This window comes from Lipotes vexillifer, unplaced genomic scaffold (assembly GCF_000442215.2).
Source record: "Lipotes vexillifer unplaced genomic scaffold, Lipotes_vexillifer_v1.1 scaffold1378, whole genome shotgun sequence".
NCBI lineage: Eukaryota > Metazoa > Chordata > Mammalia > Artiodactyla > Lipotidae > Lipotes > Lipotes vexillifer.
The window spans coordinates 566,271-594,156 of record NW_006775104.1 but is presented as its reverse complement, the minus strand read 5'-3'; the positions used below and the strand labels follow the sequence as shown (position 1 = coordinate 594,156).

General features: G+C 43.3%; 1 protein-coding gene across 2 annotated transcripts in view; it reads left to right on the top strand.

The window, feature by feature from the left end:
• Nucleotides 1-27,886, top strand: part of KALRN (kalirin RhoGEF kinase) — a 588,759-nt gene that overhangs the window by 293,168 nt on the left and 267,705 nt on the right. For both annotated transcript variants that reach the window (XM_007449683.1, XM_007449684.1), the window contains exons 14-17: nucleotides 6,343-6,538; nucleotides 12,609-12,775; nucleotides 19,976-20,095; nucleotides 26,030-26,248. In XM_007449683.1, the coding sequence (XP_007449745.1) occupies nucleotides 6,343-6,538; nucleotides 12,609-12,775; nucleotides 19,976-20,095; nucleotides 26,030-26,248 (702 nt within the window). The remainder of the gene's footprint in view (nucleotides 1-6,342; nucleotides 6,539-12,608; nucleotides 12,776-19,975; nucleotides 20,096-26,029; nucleotides 26,249-27,886) is intronic.

Here is a 27,886-nt window from a genome sequence, read left to right as displayed (position 1 = left end):
TTCCCTATCAGCCAGCACTTGTAGGTCAGTGGAGAATATTTAGCTTTCACTTTTCTCGTTTTAATACAAATAATGACCTTATATTTAGAACAGAAAGATGTTCATTTGCAATTGACAGCTCATGTATTTCAGAGCAACTTACCACAATGAAATGCCTTGGATCCTTCCTCGCCACTCTTAGTTGGAATGGGACTGGACCTTAATGTACATAACATATGCAGTGTTGATACACACAGACACACACACCCTTTGCTGAGAGGCAGTATTGTGCAGTCATTGAGTATGCAGTATTTTGAGTTAGAGTGCCTGGGTTTGAAACCTGTTTCACCAGCTTTACTAATTGTGTGATTTTTAGACAAGTTACTCGTTTGGTTTCCTCATCTGAGATATAGGTATGAGAATAATAATTCCCAGTCCCCATAGGGTTATTAAGGATTTAATGAGTTAACACATAGAACATTTTTAGCAAAGTGCCTAGCACTTAATAAATACTTTAATACATTGTAGTCAGCATTGTTATTATTAATAAAATACCTAAATAATATATATTGGGTTGGCCAAAAAGTTTGTTCGGGTTCTTCCGTAAGATGTTATGGAAGAACTCGAACGAACCTTTTGGCCAACCCAATACTAATATGCTGTACATACGTATACATATGTATATGTATTTGCATCCAGATTTTAAGCAAACATTCCATCTTATTCTCCCCCATTGTTTCTCTCCGAATTTGTTACCCAATCCTGTTAGGTGATCCCTGAGTGTTCACGTAACTGCTGTGAGAGCCACAGGCATTTGCGCTTGCCATACAGAGAACATGCCCACGCAGAGGGCAGGTTACACTTCTCTTTGCCACAGCTTTTGTCCCAGTGTTCACACCCCAATGCCGGATTGCAGATGTGTCCCCTGTTCATGGCAAAGGCCCCGGGAAACCAGAGAATTCTAGATAGGTTAATGTAACCTTTATACTGAGTATAAATACTCAGTGTCGATTTTTTTTTTAACATCTTTATTGGAGTATAATTGCTTTACAATGGTGTGTTAGTTTCTGCTGTATAACAAAGTGAATCAGCTATATGTATACATACATCCCCATATCTCCTCCCTCTTTGTGTCTCCCACCCTCCCTATCCCACCCCTCTAGGTGGTCACAAAGCACCGAATATTTTCAATTTACCACCTCTTCAACAAAAATATCCTACTGGGGGAAGGCTGTGCGGTTTTTTTTTTTTGAACGGGTAAATTATTCCTGGCATTATATAAGGCCACAAACACACAGTTTATTGATATGTTCAAAGCACATGATTAATTTCAAAGGTTCATGTGAAGTGAAGAAAATGGAGTTATCAGGAGTTTGCGGGGGCTTTTTTTAGAGAAGAAAACAGGGGAAAGGTTAAACAGGCACTTCTCTGAAGTGAGAAAAATAAAAAGAAAGCTATCCCCTGAAGTTAGTTCTTGGACCAGCTCTGTTGATATGACACCGTGGTTAAGAGCCCTGGACTTTGTAGTTGAACGCTGAGCTCTGCCACCACCAGCTCTGAGACCGTGAGGCAAATGATCTGACTTCTATGTGCCTTCGTTTCCTCCTAGAGTTGCTATGAGGATGAAATAAAAGAAAATCAAATGCTTAACACTGTCTATCCGATAATAAATGCACAATTCAGGGTAGAATCTTCTTTTAACCATGATCATCATCTCCATCATGATCACCAGCATCTAAAAATGATCTGAAGAAAAGGACTACACACTGAGATTTCCAACTTTGCAGCTGATAATAAAGAGCTAAGGTGATGGGAATAGACCATAGGAAGTGGGAAGAGGGGGACAGGTGAGTTCTGTTTCAGGCAGGTACACTTGGGGGTGAGGGGAGAAAGCATTCTCTACACATAACTCCTGGGAAGGACCCAGAAAATGGGAGGAGCCAGTGAAGAGGGCTTTCCGAGAACAGAGCCCAAGGCTACTGCTAAACCAAGTCCCTTGGGTCAGTTTTTGACCACAGAATACTGGGTTCAGTGAATCTCATCTGGTAGGAAAGCTTTGGGCTTCTTTTTGAAGTGTCTTCCCATTTCCCACTGCCTCTTATCCTTTCTAAATTCCTGTTCACCTCCTTCTCTGATTTTCCTTATGGCTGTGGCTCTAGAGTAGATAATTGTTAGAATAGAAACACTGCCAATGTATCTCTCATATCCTCACACGCCAATTAATTCAGAAGAGTGAGGCAGAGAGAGGCCACTGGAGCCCAGAGAGGAGCTGAGTGAGCTAGGAGCCGAGATGGGGCTAATTGAGTGGAAGGAGAAAGCAAAATAGGTGGATTGAAAGCTGAATGCCCTGTGGGTACTTTTCTATTCCATCTTTCACTCATTTGGTTCAGGCCCTAGTTTCTGCCTAGTACAAATTCTTCCAGGTTTCTTTTCCAAATGGAGTTAGATCACCAGATCAATCCCCAGACAGGTTTTTCTTTTCATGGCTTTGTCTCTGTATTAGCAAATTAGCCCATGTCCCATGTTATGAGATAAGCCGGAGAAAAACGTCAGGTTCTGGGGGTTGTCATGAAGCTCTTCATGACAGAGGGGTGACTTTGAAGGGCAGTGAGGACTTGAGCAGACTGGGAGGAGGGACAAGGATGTCTCAGGGCTGTTGGACCAGAGAAGGTGATTGGAGAGGGCAGAACTTCAGGATCAGGGAATAAACCAGATGCCTGGTTCACATAACAGAAGAGCATGAGATGGGACCAGAAAGCTAGGTTTGTTCATTAGCTGTAAAGCAAGCTTCAGGTTTGAAAACAAATTTTTTTCTTTAAAAAAAAAAAAAAAAAAGAGCCCCTGCTATATGCCAACCTTATGCCCCAGAAGGAAGGTGGGGAGAGGGAAGCCAATGACAGAATACTGCTTGAGGAAACAGAAAACACTCAGGAAAGAAAATAATTTAAACTCCAGCCAACATTCGAAATTCATAAATCAGACTATTTCAAGCCTCTTGGCATCAGTTCTTGGGGATTTGGGAAGAGAGTCAGACATGACTGTGTGTAGACCCAGGGAAGCGAGACTTGGAAGCCAGGCTGTTGCGTTGAGTAGCTCCTTGAAATTCTCATTCTTCAGGCTTCATGACAGACTTGGGTCCTTCGGCTCAATGGTATTGGGAGGTATGGGTGGAGAAGGGGAAGGAAGGAATATAGAAACACCAGATAGAGAATCCTGGGCCTACTTCACATTTGCTTTAGATTCAGATTCCCAAGATACCAGACCTCTGAGCCTCACTCTGCCCAACCAAAGCACCTCACCTTTGCTCTGCCCTAACCAGGACCCTCGACACTTGCCTTTCTGCTCCACAGACTCAGGCCTTGGGACCCCTCTGGGATCTTCCTGCAGCAAACAGCTTCTTCATAGACTCAGTTTCATGAAAACAAAACAAAAACTAAAATGTAAAGAAAAGGCAGACTCTTCCTTTTGTGCTTGTTTTCTATTTTTATTTTCCTTAAGCTTTGTAGACAAGGAAGTGGACTAAAAATTTTGTTTGGTCTATTTTCCATATGTTATCTGATAAATGACTTATATCCAGCATATATTAAGAACTCTTAAAAATCTATAATCAACAGATAACCCAGCTTTTGAAAAATGAGCAAAAAACTCAACACTTTCTAAAAGTAGATACCAACGGTCAATAAGCATATGAAAATGTGCTCACCACCATGAGTCATCAGGGAAATACAACCTCAAACCATAATAAGATATCACTTCACACCCACTAGCTTGTCTAAAATTAAATAGACTGAAAATACCAAATGATGGTGAGCAACTGGAACTTTCACAGGGAACGCGAAATTCCTCTTGGGAATGTTAAACGTACACTTACCCTATGACCCTACAATTGCACTCCTAAGTGACCCTCAAGAGAAATGAAAACCAGTGTCCACAGTAAGACTTGTGCAGGAACTTTCACATCAGCCTTACTCATAATAGCCAAACACTGAAAACAACCCAGGAGTTCACCAGCTAGAGGATAGATACACAAATCACGGTATCTCTATACCATGGAACTCAGCAGTAGCAAGGAATGAACTGATACAGTACAGCTAAATCTTAAATACAGTGTGTTGAACACAGAAGCTAGACATGAAAGAGTCCATACTGTATGATTTCATTTGTATGGAATCTAAGAATCTGTGAGGATAGAAATCAGAAAATGGTACGTGAAGTGGGGCAGGGGCAGGAACTGACTGGAAAGGATGACTCCCTAGGGTGATGGAAAGGTCCTATATTTTGTTTTTGGTGATGGCTACACCAGTAGCTAAACTTGTCAAAACTCAAAGAACTGAATGCTTAAAATTTATGTATCTTATTATATGTAAATTATACTTCAATTTTTTTAAATACAGGAAGGAAAAACATAGCTATAGGCCTAGTCTACAAAGGCCTATTCATTCTGTAAATTATCTCTTATAAATGATAAGTTATCTCTCTTATTTTTCTCAGTTTAACTCCTTTCTCTAGTTAGAGAATGAAATGCTTTTCAAAGATGGTATATAGGGACTTCCCTGGCTGTCCAGTGGTTAAGACCTCGCCTTCCAATGTAGGGGGTGTGGGTTCGATCCCTGGTCGGGGAGCTAAGATCCCACATGCCTTGCAGCCAAAAAACCAAAACATAAAACAGAAGCAATAATGTAACAAATTCAATAAAGACTTTAAAAATGGTCCACATCAAAAAAAATCTAAAAAAAAAAAAAAAAACCACAGGATATAACAAAAACCTGTTTGCCTACCAACCTGCTGGTTCCCAGATCCCCAAGGGTTCCCCACAATAAGTAGATACTAGGTTTTTGGGCTGAGCTCAGTGGATCCCTTGGTTGACCTGCAAAGAGGTGGCAGCATGAGGTGAGAACCCACGACAGTGAAGGTAATATTTTTACAGTTCCCCATTTCTGCTTCAAAGAGAGAAACTGTACTTTCAGTGGAGGAAAATCTCACTGTTAGACCAAGAGTGGAATCCTGTGCCTGGTATGGCAGCCCCTCACAAGGGACTGCTCGCCTTTCCCGTCCCAGCCTTTATGGCTGCAGCACAGCATGGAACATCACCATCTCTCAGCTGCATCTTTCCTTCTCTTTGTCCCCTGATGCTCCTGGACGGCAGTGTTTGGTAATTGGGAAGGTTATGCCACATGTCAGCTGGGATGAGACCCAGCATGATGAAAATCACTAAGCTGGGCTCTGGGCCGTGTGCTTAGGCTGCCTGGGCCATACTGCAACTGTGTGATCTGGGGTGAGGCTTCCATCGCCTCTTCCCAGAAAAGAGGGTGACAGCACCTGTGCCATTGTTGTCACAGGGCTACCACAGGGCTAGCATGCAATAACAGACCTGAAAACCGTTTTAGAAAAGGTTTTATTTGATTCACGTATCAGGTGGAATTATTATCCAATTCAATACTTCTGAGTTCTTACTATGTGGATGATAGCAACGATTGTAAAGGAAGAATAGGATTCAGTCTCTATTTGCAGGCACATATTTGCGAGTAAACGAGGGCACATCACGGGAGTGAAGGGGTAGAGCAATAACCAATTAGCAAAGTCATATTAGGGCAAGGTTTTCCTTCACTGCATGTTCAGTCTTCATTAGACTCATTCATGCCTCAATAGAGTTTAATCTGCTTGGATTTCTAGAGGTAAGTTATACATTTACACCTCGTTTTGTTACCACTTCCTGGTATCAGCCATTGTAGCAGAGAGAATACTGTACAACAGAACATGGGAACCAGATCAGGGCCCCTGGGTTTGGGGTCTAACCAATTGTGTAACCTCGGAGGGCCATTTACCGGGATTCTGCAGCCCTCTGTTTCTGGTTCTTGAAAAGAGTTAGACTCAGTACTTAATTTCTGAGGCCCTCTCCAATGCTGAGATCTTTACAACAACGGTTGTGGTACGGCGGACAAAGTCTTTGCAGTCAGGAGAAGAGCTGAGTAATGTCCTCCAGTCGTGCCCCTCGTGAGCAGGGTGAACTCTGGGCAAAGCATATTCCATCTGTGTGAGTGAGCGTTAGCTTCTCTTCTGTGAGATGGACCTGGGATGTCCACCCTGCCTGCCTCTCCAGGTTACTGTGGGAGTAGGATGAGATGGAGTATGAAAACCTTTCTAAACCCTAATCCATCATGTAAGTGTTTGCTGCTGCTGTAGACATTGAAACACGGGGAGAACACTTTTAAAGGCATGCATACGTGGGTGCATGACACCATTGCTTAAACGTAGTCTAGGGGTCAAAAAAGAGATGCAAAGTAGAGACAGATCTGAAGCTTGGGTTAGTTAATAAGGCTCTTGTGGACCAGTGAGCCTGCACTGATGGTGGTTCCCTCACAGGTGACGGCAGAGCTAGATGCCTGGAATGAGGACTTGCTTCGGCAGATGAATGACTTCAACACGGAGGATCTGACACTGGCGGAGCAGCGGCTGCAGCGCCACACGGAGCGGAAGCTAGCCATGAACAACATGACCTTTGAGGTCATCCAGCAGGGCCAGGATCTGCACCAGTACATCATGGAGGTCCAGGCCTCAGGTAGGCGACCTGTCCCGTGCTCCTGCTTCTGGTGGGGAGATGATGAAGACAAGGACAGCAGCTTGACTCCAACAAGCCCTTCTGCTCCACTCACTCATTCTCTTCCCACAGGTACAAGGAACAGAGGTTTTTGACCCCATGTTAATGAAAAAGAAACGGAAGCATGAGAGCTGAAATTGTTTGTCTGAGGTTGCCTGGTTAGGCTATGATAAAAATAGGAATAGGGCCAGGTTCTCCTGGTGCTGTGGGGAGAAGGGGAAAAACCAATGATGGAAATTAGCACAGATCCAAAAACATGGTGGTCTGGAGAAATAAACCAGGTGGGCTTCAAAGGCCGTCAGGCATCCTTGTGAATTGTATTCAGATGTACAGATGCTGCTGTCCCACCCCTGTGCCCTGCACACACTCTCCTGCCCTGTCCTCCACCGCTGGAGCCGGCTCCTCATTCCAGTCCAGGCCTCTCTGTCCTCATTTTTCTTAAAACTGTCTGTGCTTGAGTGTAAGAAGTACTGATAAAGTTTATGGCGAGGTCATAAATTTTATAACTTCTCAAAAAAACACATGGCCAAGTTACCCAGGCTTGACTTCTTTTCCTGCTCAGGATTTATTCACTGTTTTTTGTTTTTTGTTTTCTTTTGTGGTACCCGGGCCTCTCAATGCTGTGGCCTCTCCCGTCATTGCAGAGCGCAGGCTCAGCGGCCATGGCTCACGGGCCCAGCCGCTCTGCGGCATGTGGGATCTTCCCAGACCGGGGCACGAACCCGTGCCCCCTGCATCGGCAGGCGGACTCCCAACCACTGCGCCACCAAGGAAGCCCTATTCACTGTTTATCCAAGTCCATGAACACTTAATGTTACACCTGCCACTTCCTAAAACAGCCTTTGATGTTAGAACTGGAGAGAGCCGTAGCTGTCCCCTCGTCCAACTAGTCCAGAAAGAGGAAGTCATGGATCTGGACTCACACCAGTGAAGTGCTGGAACCCAGGTCTCCACACTGCCACCCACCCGGGTCCTCCAGGAAGAAGCAGATATAGGGCCTCAAGCCATCAACGCTTTAAAACATGGTCTGTCCATGTCCCTGCTGATTGTGAAGGATATTTAAATTATGAGATTGTCAGGCAGGCTTGACTTTAGGGTACTGTGTTTCTCTTAATGACCTGATAGAGGACATAGCAGCATTCAAAGGAACTTCACTTCTAACCAGAGGAGAGACAATCTAGTAAATTCTTTTTACTTTGGTCAGCATAATCTTTCCTTGAATTTTCATTTGTTGTGAACAGGCTGCAGCTGCCTATGAGAGCCAGGCCTGTTTACAGGGTGCAGCCCACGCTCCACACAGCTCCAAGAAGCCCCTTCATTCACATCATAGTCTATCTGGGGACTATTTTTAAAATGACAATGCCCAGATGCTGTGATCTAACACCTCTGAATGGGACTTGGGCATGGGCAAAAGCTCCTCAGGTGATACCACTGTGCAGCCAGGGCTGAGAACCACTGCTTTTCGTCTTGATGGTTAAATCACAGCAGCTGATATCTATGACGTGCCCCAGGACAACGACTTCCAAGTGTGGTCGCAGATCAGCTGCATCAGCATTACTGGAGAACTTGTTAGAAATGCAAGTTCAAGGGCCCATCCCTAGAACCTGCCACGTCAGAATCTCTTGAGGGTGAGGCCCAACAATCTGTTTCAGTGAGCCCTCTAGGTGATTCTGATGCACTAATCTAGGACCACTGATCAGCACCTACTCTAGGTGTGGGCCCTGAACCAGCAGCTGGCAGCATCACTCTAGAGCTGATTAGAAAAGGCAGAATCCCAGACTTGCGAATCTGAATCTGCATTTTAACAAAATCTTCAGGTAAATCATGTGCATGTTAAAGTTTGAGAAGCAGTGTTCTTGGCCACAGCTGTACCTTTTCAAGGCCTTATTAGGGAAGGGGGAAACTGTGACTGAGAACCTTGTCTGGACTCAGGGTTTCACCCTACAACTTGTCCTCACGATGCTCGCCATAGACCGCTCTCCAGCTAACATGGGGAACCATGAGAGAACGCAGACATAGTACCTAGGAGAGAGGCTGTGCAGAGAAACTCTGCAGGGATGCTCATCCCCCATCCCTTCATCCCTCAGTATTGACGTGTCTGGCAGGTGGAGCGCCTCATCTGCCTGAAAACCTGCGGCACGTAGGAGCAGGATGCTGGCGTGACCTTGGGCAAGTGCGCCTCTGTCCAAGAGCCAGGTATCCTTGGTAACGGAAAGACTGCCAGGAGCTGGCAGTCCCTGAAGACTGGCTGTGCTTGGCAGCCACCTTAACCATGAGGGCTGAGTGGGTGAAAACACCCCAAGCAGATGGGCTGCCCACCCCCACATATCCTGTTCTAGGAATGAGCTTTGTCAAAAGAGCCTGATTGGCCTCTTCAGGCTCTGCTGGGACTGGCTGTTCCCCTGCTTCTCCTCAGCTGGCTGTTCAGTCTGGCATAGCCCATGAGGCCTCAGGGCTCTCAGGGAAGCTCTCTCTGTCTGCTGCCGTGTGCCTGTCCTGCAGAGGAGGCGTCAACCGCATCTCTGGCTTGGAGGAAGGGAGGGCAGCAACACGCCAGAGCCGGGGTCCAGGGGTGGAGGTTGGAGGTGGACCGAGAGCGGGCCTTACCGAGGACCTAGGTGGCCAAGGAAGGCTGTACTTCAGAGACACAGGACGGAGGCAATAAATGGGTTGGGCATTACCTTGTTTGTCTAATGAACTATATTTGAACTAGAGGTAAAATAAACTGTTGTCTCAGAAAAAGGACAATTAGCAAAATTAAGAATTTGGTTGCTATTTAGCCCTCCAGGCTAAAATAATTAGGGCTTATGCTTTGATTTTGATAGGAGCAAATGATTTTTATTGGATTTTTATAGGAGAAGTAGGGAATTTCCCTACCCTTATTTTTTGGTATGAAGTTTGAAACATTCAGCCAGGTCCTGCTAAATCCGCCTGATGTGCCAACAACCCTAAAACCAAAGCAAAAGCCTTGTTTAAATCAACATCAGCCTTAGCAAGAGTTGGCAAAATAGGAACAGTTTCTTTACTTGCTCATTGTTTAGGGTTATCTACTGGGCCTCAAGTTGGAAAGTGGCAGGGTTTGCTGGAAAGAGTAGAGTTGGGGTAAACCCACTGGCTGAATTCAAGGTCCAACTGCACCACCAACAAGCACTTTGACTTTGGAAGTCCCTGTTCTTTCTCTGTAGACCTTAGTTTCTTCTTTTGTCCAGTGTGGCAGGCAGGCCTTCATTCCTAAAGTCCCCTCCAGTTCTCACTTGCCATGATTCAGCCTCACTGCCCCCATTGGTTATGGCCCAGGTCTTCACCCTAGTGTCACCAACCATGTGACTGTTACCCATGACCTTAGGAATAAGACAGGAGCTGGGTATCCTGTGCATACGTTGCTTTTGTGGTTTAAAGCGTCAAGTTCTCTCTTTATGCAAAGGTTTTTAAGTGAAAACTCTATGGCGTCTGTGGCAATGGTGCTTCAGATTTACTGGGCCTGGAAAGTACCCAGACCCAGCGTTTAAATGAAGTCTTAAATTAGGTCACGGGGGGCTTCCCTGGTGGCACAGTGGTTAAACATCCGCCTGCCAATGTAGGAGACACAGGTTCGAGCCCTGGTCCGGGAAGATCCCACATGCCGCAGAGCAACTAAGCCCATGAGCCACAACTACTGAGCCTACACTCTAGAGCCTTCCAGCCACAGCTACTGAAGCCGGCGCTTAGAGCCCGTGCTCCACAACAAGAGAAGCCACCACAATGAGAAGCACGCGCACCGCAACGGAGTAGCCCCTGCTCACCTCAACTAGAGAAAGCCCGTGCACAGCAACGAAGACCCAACGCAGCCATAAATTAATTAATTTTTAAAAAATTAGGTTGTGAGGATCACTATTCTCCTTGCACATAGAGGTTAAGGGTACAGCCAGGAGAGAGAGAGATTCCCTTTGTTGGGATCCCCGCCGCACCTCTCACTCCCTGGGTGTCCTTGAGCATGTAACCCAATCTCTCTAAGCTTCACCTTCCTCAGAAGAACGGCAGTTATAGGAATCCTAACCATATGGAGTCATTGTGAGGATGCAGTGGGAGAAACACAAGTGTGGTAAAAGTTCAGTAAAGTCTGATAACTATTGTATACTATACTGGTATTCTAGCGCATACTGAATTCTGTTGGGATTATTTGTGTTCCCGTAGCTTCGCTAGCAGCATGAGGGTAGGGCTCCTCCTTTCTTCTCTTTACATTCCCGGTGTCCAGCAGAGTGGTTATGTCTCGCCATAGCAGATTCTCAATGTTAATGTTTACTGAATTAATCAAGAGTGAACATCAGTCTGAGGGAAACAGATATACGTAAAAATAATGGGCCACAAGTAATTGTACTGTGTCATAAGAGGAAAGAAAAGGCCTGTGTTCTTCCAAAATGGAAGCTACTCTGGGGTGAAGGAATGTGGATCTGGAGGAAGGGAAGAAAAGTGGATATAAAACAATCGTTCTTAGCTTGATTACACCATCTTCACCTATTTTATTTCCTGTGTTCATCTCACATAAAAAAAATATCAAGCGAGATAGATGAAAATGAAGGGCTGGAGTCTCAGGGCAGGCAGGGAGCCTGTTCTGGATGATTCTCTAAGCAGGTGACTGGTCCCTTTGATGAAGCACCAGGCTAAGAAAGCCCATTTGCCTGTGATGTGGCACATGTAAGCCATGAGCTTCCCACAGAAAGATACTTTGCCCAAGCCCAGCATCCTAAACACCAGAGATGCATGCAGGATGAAAACGAGCTGGAAGAAAATCTGCACTGTGGCTGGAAACAGGGATCCACTTCTGCAGGTGGATCTTAAATTACATTTTAAAAAATAAACATGGGGCTTCCCTGGTGGCGCAGTGGTTGAGAGTCTGCCTGCCGATGCAGGGGACATGGGTTCGTGCCCTGGTCTGGGAGGATCCCACATGCCACGGAGAGGCTGGGCCCGTGAGCCATGGCCGCTGGGCCTGCGCGTCCGGAGCCCGTGCTCCGCAACGGGAGAGGCCACAACAGTGAGAGGCCCGCGTACCGCAAAAAAAAAAAAAAAAAAAAAAAAGTAAACATGGAGGCCAAGGGTCATCCCATGTTGCCTAGCACTGCAAAGGTAGAAATTTTGTATTTCTTCTTATTTTTTTATTTCAGTCAAGGAGATGCTCTACCTCATCCCCTTGGTAATTGCAGATAGTAACTGGAGGGAGTTGACTGCTAAAAGAACAGGTCATTCTCTTCTCTGTCTCCCACAGATATTTCAGGAGCTGGGCCTTGGGATTATGAAACTGACAGAAAAAATAAACCTGAAAAGATACTGAAATTATTACCATGTAACACCAGAAAAAAATTTCCCACTCTCCCATATTGTTCTTATATAAAACACTATTTTTGCTTCTAGAAAAGAATTTCCTTTAGCGTGTGCGGACTTTCCTTATATGCCCCCACTGTATCAGGCAGGTGTGTTGGTGGTGGCAGTGATGAACTTCTGAGTTGCTTTTTTAGGGGACCTAAGTAGTTGGCTAAGAAAATCACCACTGACCAACTATTCTCTTCAGAATGGACTTAGCATCCAATGGTAAATTGCATCTGACCAGCTAAAAGAGAGTGTGCCTTTGGCAGAAGTTTCTGAGACAGGGTCTCTGGGGCTTTGTTTTGTATTTCCCAATGTGATCCAGAGGCTCGGTTGTGAATATTCTGGGTGAAGGCAAACTGCCCAGCAGGGACTGCTGTATGCGGCCTTGTCTGGGATGGAATCCAGAGGACCACCTCTTTGACTCCAGTTGATAAGGAGCTGATCATCTGTTGAAGAGTTGTTTCCTGACAAAGGATCAGTTAATCCAAAAGAGAAGGCATGGTTTGAGCATCCCAAACAAAGACCCGTTATGGTGATCTATCCAGTTTCACTGAGGGATATGCAGAGGTTGGGAGAGTGCTGGTGATGGCTATTTCCAGATTCCAGCTTTCAGGTGCATATAGAAGGAAATGTAGTCTGTACAGTACTACCTGGTTTTTAATGGTTTACATTTTGTTTAAATCAGGAATTGAGTTAATCTGTGAAAAAGACATTGATCTGGCAGCCCAGGTGCAAGAGCTATTGGAGTTTCTCCAGGAGAAGCAGCACGAGTTGGAGCTCAACGCAGAGCAGACCCACGAGCGGCTCGAGCAGTGTCTCCAACTGCGGCACCTCCAGGCGGAGGTCAGACAGGTGAGCCTGGCCCTCCTCCTGCAGCCTGGGCTTCCCAGTGGCCGAGTCTGGCCTGGGCCTGCTCCTGGAACGGGGTAAGGCATACAGAGCTACCGGTATAACCAGAATTAGGAAATAGATAAGTTAAGGAGTGGTTGTATTTGTTTCTGAAAGCTAGGCTGCTATCTACTGACTCTAACAAATAGATCTAATGGTACAATGGCTCAAACTACAAGTGCATTATTTCTCTGGCATATAACAATCTAAGGAGAGCACCTCAGTGCTGTTCCAAGCTGCCCTCAGTCACTGAATCGATTCTCTTCCTTTCTATCCTCAGCCCTGCCCAGAGTTCATAGGAAGTGCAAAGCCTGTATCAATAAACATATTCAGGCTTTAGAGCCAGCTTGATTAATTTGTGTGCCTAGTACAGGACCTGACATATACTTGAGAATCAATAAGGGGTAGCCATCCTTCAGTTCCCATCATTCTTTTCAATGTGTGTGCGGTTCTTATAAGAAAATGTTCTAGTCACATTAAAGCCAATTTTTAAAAAGAAAAGAGTACTTACCTGTATGAGACATGATACTAGCTATCTTTCTAAAGGACATCCCTGTACCATTCCTAGGGATCTCTAGGAACATACACATAATGACCAATGACACATTTTAAAAATACTACATATTTATATTATGAACAGACTAAGTGGGAATTTTTAGCATAATTATTGGAGATTTCCTATTTAGACAAGTGGGACTGAAGAAATACAAATATAATTATAGTTCCATTTATTGAGTGTTGTGTGCCTTTTATACCTATCTCTTGATCAGTCCTCACAACCATTCTGTGAAGCAGATATTACTCTCCTTTCAGAGGAAGTCACCAAAGCTTAGAAAGGTCACTGGACAGGTCACACTGAGGAAAGACCTCACCTTCACCCTCCACGGGTGCAGGAGGGCTTCCCTGCAGGGCAGAGCTCATAGCACTTAAGTGTTTTTCTCCTTGTGCTCCAGACTCTCCCAAGGAGCCCTATCCCCCTGCTTCCTCTAGGGAGAGCCCCACCCAAAGCATCCTAAGCAGAGACACATCTTCCTCTTTTAAATGTTTTTTCTTATGTTCAGTGAGTGCTAGAGCTTTTAGATTTGTCTATTAATTTAGCACAGGGAACAAAAACATCATGTTTTATTTAATTATTGCTCAGTCCCTTTTATTCAGGGTATTCCTTGCTAATGTCTATGTTTTAATTATATATTATAATGTGAAAAAATTATCTTCTCTGCTCCCCTTCTTTTCCAAAGAGTACCCAGAGTCCATACATTCTGTGCTAAAGATCAATCTTGAGCACAGGTAACATCACTGAGCCCCAGGCAAAGCCAGATACAGCACTGCCATCCAGGTTGTTTTCTGTTTAATTACACTGGGGTCACACCTGAATGTCTGGTGAGACTTGTTACTCATGGGGACGTGGTAGAAATCCTAGCAGGCCCAGAGCAGTGATGAGTATTCAAATTCTGAATCTCTTGGCAGTAATGATAGTACTTTCTTTTCATATGAGAAGTAATTTCTCGTTTGTGATCTCGGTTTAGGAGAACAGGCCCATGAGAGAAAGTGGTGGACGTTTAGTTTACAAATGAGGAAACTGAGATACCATAGGATGAGTGCTCCCAGGGCCTATTGACTACTTAGCTGAAACTTGAGCCCAAGCCTCTGAAATACAAGGTCCTACAATTTGCCTCTGCTGGACCCCACTCCCACCCTGGAGTTCCAGGAGAAATAGACAGAAGCTCTCTAGCAGAATGCGGTCTGGGCTTTTCCTGGCCTCCCCAGCGCCACGTCTGAGAAGATGGGCAGGCATGACCTACACCTGACAGAGGGGGTGGCACCAGCCAGATCAAGCAGTGGGCTCAACAGGCCATGGGATTTCTCCTCTACTGTTTGTTCACGTCATCTCAATAAACCAGATAACAGGAAAAATATTCCTAATTGACTTTGAAATGAAATACATAATTTTGCTTTTGTTCCTGGTTTTTTATTTTATTTATTTTTGCTACAGCATTCATAGTAGAGCCAACTTCCTAATTATGTTTTTCTTGGCTGAGATGAAAATGGAAATGAAATGAGTTTTCATCCTCCAAGTATCCATTCTGTACAGGATGGGGAGCTGGGATGATGATAAGTAGTTTGTCGAGTGGGAAAGTAGATTATCTATGTATGGATCATCAGGCTTGACTAATATCTGTGTACGTTCCTGTTCAGTGTTTCATGAATTGGAGGACAAAAAGGAATTCTTCTGCAGGAGTGAGAACATTCCTTCTCCTTCTCTCCACCACGGCAAGGATGACACACAGGGGGACTGTAGTTCAAAACAGCACTGGATTGCTGGGGTCAGCCTTTAGGAAAAGCGCAAAGGACTGCGGCCCATGGAGGTGCCGAGGGACCACTGCCCCATTAAGCCACCGCGCCTCATTAGACAAGCTTGTTCTCCTTGTTAGTGTGGCTCTTCCTTTAGGGGTCGTCTGGTCCAGTTTCCGGCAAAGCATTCGCGTTTGATGGAAGTTGGTGGAGCAGGAAATATTGACTTGGAAGCTGTTGACGCTTGGAAAGAGGGACTTAATTTAGATGTCAGTACTGATCACTTGGGCTAAATTTAGACACTAGCTTGAGAGTTTCGCTTTTGAATATACTGAAAGAAAGAAAGAGAGAGAGAGAGAGAGAGAAAGAAAGAAAAGAAAGAAAGAAAGAAAGAAAGAAAGAAAAAGAAAGGGAGAGAGAGAGAGAGAGAAAGGGAGGAGGGAGGGCGGGAAGGAAGGAAAAGAAAAGAAAGAAAGTGCCATTAATGGGGAGAGAAAGGGAGAGGGCCACAATGTGTTATGATACAGCTCTGTTATTAGAGCTCAGAGATTAAAGGTTTAGATTTGGCCTTCATAACCTTATGTGCAGTTACACCACAACTATATTAAACTGAAACTCTGAGGAGAGGTAATGTCACGGACATTGACTGAAAATTATTTTCAAGTATTTAGAACAAATGAAACTGATTAATGCAACTGACTTGCTTTCTGAGGGATTACATAGGACTTTGTATCTAAGATAAATGGCCCCAACATCTCCAGAGAAATGCTGAATCTTGAAGAGAAACCATTCCCCTGATTCCTATGGTCCAAGGCCATAGACCACCCAGATGCCCTCTTTCTTCTAGAAAAATAGTTCAGATTATTACCCAGACCCCACAGAATGCTCTGATTGCTTTCCAGGAAAATTGCTACTCTGGTAGGGATAGCCTCACATTTATTAGATAATTCAGGAAGATTTGAAAAACCTATTTAATGGTCATAAAACTAAGTGAATTTCCATGTTTCCTGCAGAGCAATGCATTTAGCAGAAAATAGGCTAAAATGGATTTATAAGATGTTGGAGCTCTAAGCTTTGGGGAAAGAAATTGTACTTATCATTTGTCTACTAAAGACATTGACTTAAATTACCCCTCTGGACCAAATACTGGCCAAAATTTGCATATGATCAAGATGGAAATTTAAATCAAAGGAGAAAATATCCTCTCCTCATATTCCTGTATACAGTGCTGTTTCATTCTGTTCACTGTACATAAAAGTTAGAAAGCAGTTGGAGTAGATCCAAAAGAGAGGCAGCCGTAGGTACAAGTACTATCCATTTGTTTCAAAATGGAGATAATTAGGAAGACGTCATAGTCTATAAAACCGTGAGGGATGAACACATATAATCTCATAAATTGTGAATTTTTAGAACGAAGAAACACTAGACATATGACAGGCTCCCAGTTACCACCTGAGGGGCTGATGAGTTTCCTGTGGCTAGAGTTTCAGAAATCATTGTGCCTTGTGATAAGTCATCTGCAGTAGCAGGAGTTAGACTCAGTGTCCTTCAGTGCAGCCTCATAGCTTTCCTGTCAGTGTGGCCTAGAGAACACAGCCATAGCCAAGCAGCTTCCCCAGCCTATGTGGCTACAGTGTCCAGCTTGCCCAGCTTAGGTGGCGTCATCATTTTGGACATTCACGTCCAGTTAACCACATCCATGCTTCTCCTAACTCAGGGTTATCTGAACTTCCTTGGCCTGAGGAACCAATAGATCTCCATCTTCAGTTCCCCCCTCACCCCTGACTGAGCTGAACTGGTGGCCTAGCCCCCAAGTCCCCAAGCAGCAATACTCTTCCCATCCCTCATTTCTGCAGAGCTAAGTTCCTCTGGTATCCTATGGTTATAGGGGCAGTCTCTGAAGTTTGAAAGAAGTATGGAACATTATGGCTCAAGATGACCTTCAAAGACCATCTAACTTATCAGTAAACTGTTGTCTAAGACGAATGATCAATATAAAATGTTCATGTTAAGGATTACATTATATGGTTTGCAAAATACTTTTACATTAATTATTTCATTTCATCTATACCCTGTGATTTACCATTTTACGGTTAAGAAAACTGAGCCTCAGAGAGATTAAGTGATGTTTCCAAAGTCATGCAGCTCAAGATTAGTAGGACCAACATTTTCGCATGTTTGTTACAAAATTTCTTCTACTACCTTTCTCTCATTTGGATGATCACACAAGAATAAATAGCCAGTTTTATGAACCAGAAAGATAAAGGATGACAGTAATAGAAAATTATACCAACAAGAGTTAGCATTGATCAGAGCACAAAGACTGATGATAATAAAACAGCTAAGGTATTTACATCACATCAGAATATGTCAATAAGCTCTACAAATACTAGAATAAAAGTTAATATTCCTAAACTTTTTCTCTTCTCCTTGTGAGAGGTGTAAATGAAGAATCATAGCATTAGCTAGTTTTGCCTCAAAACTAAAAATCGCTAGCACCATCATCATCCGGCTTTGCATTTTCCGGTAGGCTACATCAACCCTGATACAGGAAGGGAAGGTACCATTATCCGATCTTTACAGATGAAAAAGCTGAGGCTCAGAGGAGTTAAGTGGCTTTACCAGGCAGTAACAAAGCCAGGTATTCTGACTTCAGATTTTATGCTCTTTCTACACATTCCCAGTTTTGCTTCTAGGACTGAGTCCGGGACTTCAGCATGGGAGGTTTGATTTTAGGAAGATAAAATTACTTGGTAGTTTAATCATTGGCATCAGTCCCACCCCTGAACCCAAGCCACTGACTGAACTACAGTGCATTTTTATCTTCCTAAAATCAAACCTCCCATGTTGAAGTCCTGGAATGCCTTTATAAACAACATTTGGGAAATAAAAATGAACAAGGATATCAAGGATATGGCATCATTTAATGAAAGATGTAGAGACTAAAACCTATAGTATTTCTAAATGGAAAACCTGGTAAATGGTGACCTCACAACCATAGCTGTAACTGATGTTTTCAGTTGACTGAAACTAGAGAGGAAAATATTCCAGCAAGACTCAGGAGGCCCAGAGGGAGTCAAATTGTCCCTCAAGCATTGATTTGTGATGCACATTGAGAAAATGTTTCTCTGACACCCTCAAGTGAATCTTGAACCAAGCAAGATGTGATGAATCACTGCAGAAGGACTTACATCGTTCAAAAATATAAATTGTGAGCTCCATTTTCCAAAGAGGTGAAGCATTTGGGCATGCAATCCATGGATGCATGTACCCGAACTTGCAGCCAGCTTTTAGAAATCATTAACACCTCTGTAGTCAGCCAGCTACGGCACACCAGTGGCATCAGAGATTTCACACATACGCTCTGAGTAGTTATTTCCTGGAACTAATTGCTTTACAGATTGGCATCTCATCCACAATCTGCCAGACTGCCCATGAATTAACATCTCAATCCAAATAGCTCAGCTTCAGTGGGATTTATGTCCCGATGTTATCCATGCACAATATGGTATCAGTCATTTTCTGCCTAAGGAGGACGTTTGAGAAATGCCTGTGAGGGTTATGGAATGGGAGACCAGACTTAATATTTTTCTAATTGTTTAACATGAGCAAGTTGAGAGAAGAAAAAAAATCTGAAGCAGATTGTGGTGTCTTCTGCTTTGCCTTGAGGGAACAGATGGATGGTATTTACTGATCTTAACATTTCAGAAGAATTTTTATTTCCTCTCCAAGCAAACTCTCAGACTCCTTAATAAAGCAAATATTTGGCGATTTTCTGATGACCAAACACAAGGTAGATTTCAAGGCCTGTTAACTTCCAGTTTGATTATTTGCACTTGACTCTATTAGCTGGATTATTGCCACATCTCTATTTTAGCTGGGACTGTCTAGACAGTGTCAGCTATTTCTCCTTCTATTCTAATATTCCCTAGCTGAGTTTTCTTTCCCCCAGTACTAATGAAGGTCACCTAGAAATTTTACTCAGCCTAGCCATTGCCTCTAAATAATTTAAATCAATTATAACGTATTCTCCCTTTTTCTAATGATCCAGTGTATGGATGATTCATGCTCTTTTGCTTGTTTTATTTCTCCTCCCTTTGGATTGTTTAACCAATCAAAGCTCAAACCTGTCTACTCTTGGCTATTTTGCAAGGTATAGGAGGTTGGACACACTGCTCTGGTGCGACTTGGGTATTTTCCACGGTGACTTGGGTATTTTCACTCTTTCAAAAACGTTACTGTATACCCGTCGTATGAAAGGTACCGTGCTAGGCATTGGGTGAGATTAAAATATGACTCATATATTACTCTAGTCTTCCGGAAGTTTACATTGTAAGGGGAGGAGATGAAACGTAGGTCGAAATAACTGAATAAGGCAGGCTTTGGTGAGTGCCACAAAGGTGGTACATGCAAAATGATCTGGGTTTCACTAGATGACGAAGAGATTGTTCCTGATGGGAGTGGTTAGGTATAGAAGATTTCAAGCAGTTATTGATATTTGAATTGGGCCTTAAAAAAATGAAAGGGATACCAACAGATGGAATTTATTTATTTATACCGTACTATGTTCCAGATGGAACCTCGGACACATACATACAATGCAATCAGATGAAGTAATGTTTAAATTAAGGGGCTGAGGAGCCTGGGATTGAGGAGTGATAAGGGTAGGAAAGAAAAGATGAAGCTGGGAATGAGGTTGGTACTTAAAATAAGTACCTTATGGCACAAGGTACGAGGCAAATTTAAGGAGATTTTAATTATCCAGACTCTTCCTGCTCTGTCTTCAACTGCGGGTAGGAGATAGCAAGCTCTCTGACTGAAGGGCCTGCCACAGAAAGGCCATTCACCTGTGCTCTCGTCCCGACTCCCTAGGTCCTGGGATGGATCCGCAATGGGGAGTCGATGCTCAACGCCAGCCTGGTCAACGCCAGCTCTTTGTCGGAAGCAGAGCAGCTGCAGCGGGAACATGAGCAGTTCCAACTGGCCATCGAGGTAACACCCAAATCTGGCTGCACTGCCCTCCCTTCCCCTCTCTGCTCTGCACCTTAGGCAGGATGATTCCTCAAGATGTGGGTGTTCCTTTATGTGGTGAAGCCATTACTCTTCCTAGTGAAATGGGCCAGGTAGCCTCCCTATGACCCAGGAATTGATGGAGAAACAAATGCAGGGCTTCATCACCCCAAGGAAGCCTGGTATTAGAAGACAAGTATTCACACTCCAAATGTGGATCTTTCTTACTTATTGGTACCTTTAACTTTCAAGGCTCCTGGTCCACTGAGTTTTTTATACATTATGGACTATGCACCATGTGAGAAATGTAAAGCTAAAAGGTTAGAAGTCACCTCTAGTTGGAGCTTACTCAGAATTGAGGATAAACAACTTGCAGAAGTCATTAGTAAACTAGGATATTCCATTTTTAAACATTTGGTTTACATGTAACATTTAGATTCCATTGTCAGATCTGACTTTTAGCAAGAGTAGTGAGCACAGGAGCAGACTGCACTAGGTAGTTTGATTCACTGAAAATAGTTGTTGAATAATGCTGGTGGAAGTCATATCTAAAGAGTAAACTGAAACCAGAAACTCACCAAGACTTGTTTTAAAGGCTATTTTAAAATAAAACTCCACTTATGATAGTCTAATATAAATTTTGTCTTGCTTTAAATAATATCTTTAATTATCCTTTCTACTAGAACATTTCCTTCCCAAAGAGACTCGAACTGATTGTTCTAGAGTGGTGTAGGGACACGAGTAGGAAATGGGACATGGGAACTATGTTAAAAATAAAATCACTTCAGTACCAATGGGAAAAGAGATACGGAGTGAAAACCTCAAAGACATCCATTACTTGTGGTTCAGTATGAAACTTAACCCACTTCTGAGTGCATAAGAAATGCAAAGGTGATTGTCTTCTACTAAAAAAACACAACAATGATAAAATTTTAACTGTCCATGCCAATAAGTATATCTTTAATACAGTGATCCAACTGATTGCTAGCTATTTTTAAGCTAGTATTGATGGATTTCAACCATTTAATTTTCCAAAATCTATCTTGTATGTGAAAACATAGCATTGATACGAATGATATATTTCTCTAAGATGTCTGATAACTTCTTAGGAACCCTTGCTCGTACCAGACTCCTGTCTGAGATTTGAGATTTAAAAATAAACTGTGTATTACACACACAGTATGGACAAATTGTTTTCTAAGGAAGAGCTAACCAGAGGAAAGAAGTTTTATCATCAGCAGCTCTGTTGCATTTTACTGGCATGCCCAAATATTAGAGTGTTGGAATCTATTCATTGTAAAGGAAAAATCAAGATTGGGATTATAATCAAGAATTAGGCACACAGTGGTCAAAACCCCATCGAGAGGCAGCAGTGAAGAGAACGAAGGTTGGGCAGTCACATTCAAGGCTTGGCATGAAGCTGTGAGGGATGCTAGGCAGAGAGTGGACAGGATAGTACAGATACCTCCTCCTTGCTTATCTTGAATGTGGAGGTTTACCTGCCCCATCAGGTAATTCAATTTTCAGTCCCTTAATCAAACGTTGGGCAAGTAAAACCAAGCATTATTAAAAAAACAAACAAACAAACAAACACGAAAACCAAGCGTTATGACACCCTTGAGTATCTCAATGAGCTAGTAGAAAATAGTGGGTAAATGCATTAGCAATGCTACCGAAATAACCAAATTCCACCTGACTTGCATATGCAGTATGTATGAATTTGTATTAGATGCTGTTGCATCCTTAACAGAATAGAGGCTCACTAAGCATCTATATCTCTTTAATTTCATGGATTCAACTTGATCAAATATTCTTAGAATAGATGTTGAGATATAGACCCCTGTCGAGTTTATGTCTGTGGACTCAAGGGGACATGGCAGAATAGATAGGATTTCTCATAGGTCTTGGGAATGGAAGGTAGGCAGGGTCTGCAGCTTGGCTAGGATAATGACGAGAACAGAGCCAGAATTTCAACATACGTTCCTTCTCCAGGTGGCCTGTGCTTCTCTCTAAATGTGTCAGTTTAGACCGGGTTCTGCATTGGGGGAACGTACACCAGGGGATTTAAGCAAGTTGCTAGGAGATCTAACTAGTCTGGTTTGATTTAACCCATTTTGATACTGTTACTGGAGGCCTTTACAGTGATCACTGACAGGGAACATAATTTGACTTCTTGAGCCCTAAGAAAGAACCCTGGGCTCCAGAAGGGAAAATAAAATGGCTGTAGGTAAGATGATCATATAAGTTATTGTTAGACCTGAGGCACTTTTAAGAGTGAAGGAGGGAATTATTAATAACTAAGCCAGGAAAGTCAGCATGTACTAGAAAGAAGTCTCATGGGCAAACCAAGATGTTTGCTCACCCTAGCTTTGGTGGCCTCATCAGTCTGAAGGTTTTGGTCTCCTTAAAGAAGGTCAGAATGTTTACCTGAGGTAGCCTTGGTTACAGAAAAAGTTCCCCAGAGCCATTCAGAGTGCAGAGCAGTACACAGCTCTCCAGAAGCATAGCTTTATCAACAAACCCAGATTATTGTTTGTTAGTATCCAAGTGTTGTGGCTGATGTGTCTTCAAGAACTGTGAACGTCATAGAGACACACTCGATTTTAAAATCCATTTTTATTTGAAATCCTCTTATGTATTTTAAGCATAAGCATTATGACAGAAACAGTAGTTAAAACTGGATAATAAATTCAGTTGATTTGGTTCGGTTTTCTTCCATGTCCTCCTACTAAATATGAACATCCTTGATAATCCATGTCCCAAAGATACAGCACTCAATAGGATTAGATAATAGTAGAAATAAATGCAAAATAATGACTCAAGCTTTAGCAAAGCAGAGATTATGTCATATGCATAAGAGTTTATCATTTAGGTAATCAAAGGGAAGAAGGGGCTCCCAGGACTATTAGATAATAATGAGTTTCAGAATAAGGAAGAGGATTTGTTACACAGCATAAATTATAGGAAAATGAAAGTTACTCCTCTATCTCCTCCATTCTCAGAGAAAATATATAATAACAAATTTATGATGACAATTATATGCTGGTTTCATATACTGAGGAGAGGCCAAATAATTATCAGAATCACTAATGTTCACTTGGTGAACCCTTTCTCTGAATGAGAAACTGTAGATACCGTTCTAATTGCTAGAGATGAAATGATATGGTATGATACGGTGGAAAGGACATAGATTTGGGAATAGGTCAAACCTGAATCTGGTTTCATCACTTCCTTGGATGTACATTTTTGGGCAAGTCCCTTAACCAGCCTGAGTCTCAGTTTCTTAATCTGTGAAGTGGGAATAATAATATCCACCTTGGAGTAGTGTTATGAGAACTAGGAAAAAAATGCATAAGTGCAGTTCCTAGCACAGAATATATACCTGGTTAAATGACAGCTATTAAAGGGATTTTTTTTTAAAACAGTCCTTGAGAGTTTCACTGTCTTAAGTAAGGAAAATCAGCCAGGCATTAGATGAGTGATATAGGTATTCAGAAGAGGGTAGATTTTAGTAAGTCTCAGGCTGTCCAAAAAGGCCTCTTTGAAGGAGCTTGGATCTGAACTGAGTCTCCAAGGGAGACTGGATCACAGATGAGGAGAGTCTAAGATGTGTTCCTTAAAGGCAGGGAGAAAGAAAATGGCAAAGGCAAGTTTGTTTTCAAATGGTCTTTGTAAGAAAGTAGTAATACATGATCATGAAGTGCTTGGGACCACAGTGTGAGGGGCTTTTAATAACATCCTCTAAAGTTTGGAGTTGATTTCATAGCAGTGGGTGAACCATTGCAGGCGTTTGAATTGAGAGATGGAAGTGATGTTCAGAGCATAAAATTAGGGTTTTAGCACTGGAAAGGATGTTAGGATTCTCTTAATTGAAGCACTTCCTGTTAGAGAGAATCTGTCAGAAATGTAAGGGACGGGTTCGATGGGTTAGAAATGGGAGGCAGGAAAAGACTAGTCAGGTGACCACCGCAGAGGCCTAGGTGTGAAGTGGTGAGAGCTGGACTGGGTTTCAGGCCGAGGAGCAGCAGGCAAGGACGATGACAAGACTGTGGTCCTAGACGGCAGTGAGGAGGGCACCGTCAACGGGATGGTGGACTGCCTTGGAAGACTGTTTCAGAGGGAGGAGGAGTTTAGGTTTAGGTGTGGAACTTGAGCAGACACCTGGGAGGAAGGTGGAGGCTCTGATTGGGCAGTAAAGCCATTCTCATTCCTTGGCAAGGGTTCCTCTTCTCTCTGGGAAGATATTTCACTTCTCCTGAGAATGCATCTTTGTAAGTGACTAACATGGGGCAGGCAGGCAGCTAGATCATCCGAATCAGTGCTACTGACCTAGGTGAGAGGTGTGACAGGCAGCTCTCCCTCACATCCGAAGACAATTAAAGACGAGGCTCAGATATCAGGCGAGAAATATAGATTGGAGAGCCATTTACAAAGAGGAAATGATAGAAGCCAAGGGAAAGGATGAGAACGCTACAGACGTGAACCAAAACCAAGAATGGACCTTGGGGTACCTCTACATTTAGAAGGCGGGAAAAGAAAATGGTACCAATAAGTAAAACAGAGAAAGAAACGAAGGATTTTTAGTGGATCATTTCTACTCGTTAGTTTATTTTTCTAGCTTCACCCGGCAGTTGGAACCCAGATGCTAATGTGGTCATCAGGACCGAAGGCCGACTCAGTGGCAAAGCCAGGGAATAAAGGAGTCTAGGCTGCTGGAGGAGGTCATGCTAACATAGCTAACACTGAGGACAGATTCAGGTTGGGGCGGAGGGCAACCAGGAGGTGGTTGATAGACTCTCTAGACAGGCTGCCATCTGGAATGAAGGTGAAGGGGGAGGCAGAGGTGAGAAGAGGGGGAGGTTGTACTCACACACAGGAGTGCTGATGGATTCGCTCTGGGGAACTGTCCCAACACTGCAGCCCAAGAAGGGCAGAAATCATTCTGGAGTGAGGTGCTGGCCTTCTAGCTGCTCTTTTTCCACTGTCAGCTAAGCTCTACTTTGAAAGTGCAAAGGCCAAATTAGTACCGTGCCATTGGGTTGAAATGATTCCAGCAGCTGAAGTTGGGATAATCTTAGCTCTCTGAAGTCGTATGGCTCATCCACATCAGTCCTTTATTTTAATCAATTGTAATCCCATTTGGCTCTCTCCCTGCCCCCCAGTTCTCCAACCTGTTCTCTCCACCCCCTACAGTTAAAGTGAACTCAGAGAATGACACTTACCCTGAATAAGAAACAAGCCTTCTACAATATAGATTATCCTTAAGGCAAACATAAATAAGGTAGTAATGTGGGATGATGTGTTAAGCTGAATTATCTACTGTGCTGCTCTTTTCCCTTGGTAACTAAGAGATGGTGTGAGATGCGACCCTTCTACTTTATGAACCTGCCAAATGTCTTCCTTCTACTGGAACCTTTTTAAAACTGATCATTCATGTTTAAAATGATTGCATTGTTGGTTGAGATTTGTGTTACATGGGGATTTTTTTATGGGCTGTGTTTATTTGATCTGTGGAGTGGGACTACAGCAGTAACCTCCTTTGAAAATTCATGATGAATAATTTTATGATTAGATTTGAAAAGGAAATTTAACGAATGTATGAATCAATCAGGAAGCAGATTTATACACAACTGCGTTTCTCCAGCACAGCAACTGAAATGTCTTTAAAATGCAGAGTGATGCAAGTAAAGAGAAAGGAGTAGGGGTAGGAGTTAGGGACCTGAACAATTAGTTAATGAAAATGTGTGATATTCTTTTTTAAAATATGCTTAAGAAACAATGATGACAACATGTTTGAATCAGTCATTTAAAGCTCTTTAACTTTTCTGCATCTTTCCACTCACGCCTCACTCCACCCCCTCCCATACCACGCCTGGGTCGTTCCCACGGACCTCTCTCTCCTCCCCTTGTGCCCAGTCCCTCTTTCATGCCACTTCCTTGCAGAAGACACACCAGAGTGCCCTGCAGGTACAGCAGAAAGCTGAGGCGCTGCTCCAGGCTGGCCACTACGACGCGGACGCCATCCGGGAATGTGCCGAGAAGGTGGCCCTCCACTGGCAGCAGCTTATGCTGAAGATGGAAGACCGGCTGAAACTGGTCAATGCCTCAGTGGCCTTTTACAAAACTTCTGAGCAGGTGAGGGAAAGGGCTGTGGAATGTGTGGGGCTGAGACTGACGGAGGACTGTTTTCTGCCTCACACTGCAAATCTGCGGCATCTACCTCAGCAAGAAGCCGCTCCTCTCAGTACTAGCCTTTGAGAGTAGAAGAATGATTTGTGGAAACACCATGGTTTGCTTCCTTATAATCCTTTCCATTAGAGGAGTGGACTATGTGATTTGTTTCTTACAAATTTCTCAACCTCACAGGATTTCGGTGTTGAAGTAGAAACTGGGTAGGTGTAGGCTGAGTGCCAAGTTTGAGTGGTGTACCACTTAGCTCTTGCCACAGTAATGCTGTGTAACAGATCACCCCTCAACCCAGTGGTATAAAACAGTAAGCACATATTTGTTGTTTAAGTATCCGGTGTTCAGCTGATCTTGGCTGAGCTTGGTAGAACTAGGCTCCAAGCTGCAGGTTGGGTCTGGATCTGTTCCTATATTTCTCCTCCTTCTTGACCAGCAGCTACCTGAGCCATATTTATGGTGAAAAGCAGGAGTGCAAGAACCCAAAATCTACTGTGCAAGTGCATTTCAAGTCTGCTTGTGTCACATGCTCTAACATCCTCTTGACCAAAACAAGTCACATGGCCAAGCCAACATCAACGAAGCATGGCAGTATATATGCCTCCTGTGAAGGTTGGGAGAGGAAAGTGACAATTTGCTGAGCACAGTCTAATTTACCACAGTCAGGCACTATGCACTGCTTGAAAAACATACAGCCCTTTCATTCATGGGGTTCCCAGTCTAATAAGGAAACACAGCTTTCTGTCATTGGAGAACTGTGAGCCTAACTGGTAGGATGGTGCAGCTGTGGGAGAAAAGGTAGGAGACACCTACAGCAGGGCCATAAAAATGCAAACCCAATACTAGTGCATCTGTACAGCAATATGCGCAAGGGCTGAGAGGATTTTTAAATGATTTGGGTGCTGCTAGGGGACTCTTCTCATGAAACAGAGGTTTAAGACAGGAGTAATTTTATTCAGTATAAAATAATTTCCTCATTCAAATCACTCCCTGGTAGAAATAGAGAAACATTCTCCTCTGGGTGACTTACAGAGACCATGGGAAAGTCTATCTCAGAGCAAACGTAACATGCCTGTCAGAGGGCCCTGCAGCCAGTATTCATCTTCAAACCTTCTCTCAGTCCTCCTTTCAGTGTTTCAGAGAGATGATGCCTTTGATGGCCTCGGAAGTGGGAGCAGCACACTAACGAGATAAAGAGCTTCTCCAGTTGATCTGTAAATTCAGCACATCCCAATCACACCCCAGCAAGCTTTTTTTTTTTTTAATAGAAATCGATAGGCTGATTCTAAGATTTACATGGAAATGCAAAGAGACTAAAATAGCCAAAACAGTCTTGAAAAGGAAGAACAAAGTTGAAGGAGTTACACTACCTGATTTTAAGACTTACCCTAAAGCTGCAGTGGTCAAGACAGAATGGCATTGGTGCAAGAATAGACACAGTTGAACAGAGTAGAGGTTCCAGAAGTAGACCCACATATATAGTCAGTTGATTTTTGAGAAAGCAATTCAATAAGTAAAGTCTTTTTAACAAATGGTGCTAGACAACTGAATATCCATATGAAAAAAATGAGGCTTAACCCCCCCCCCCCC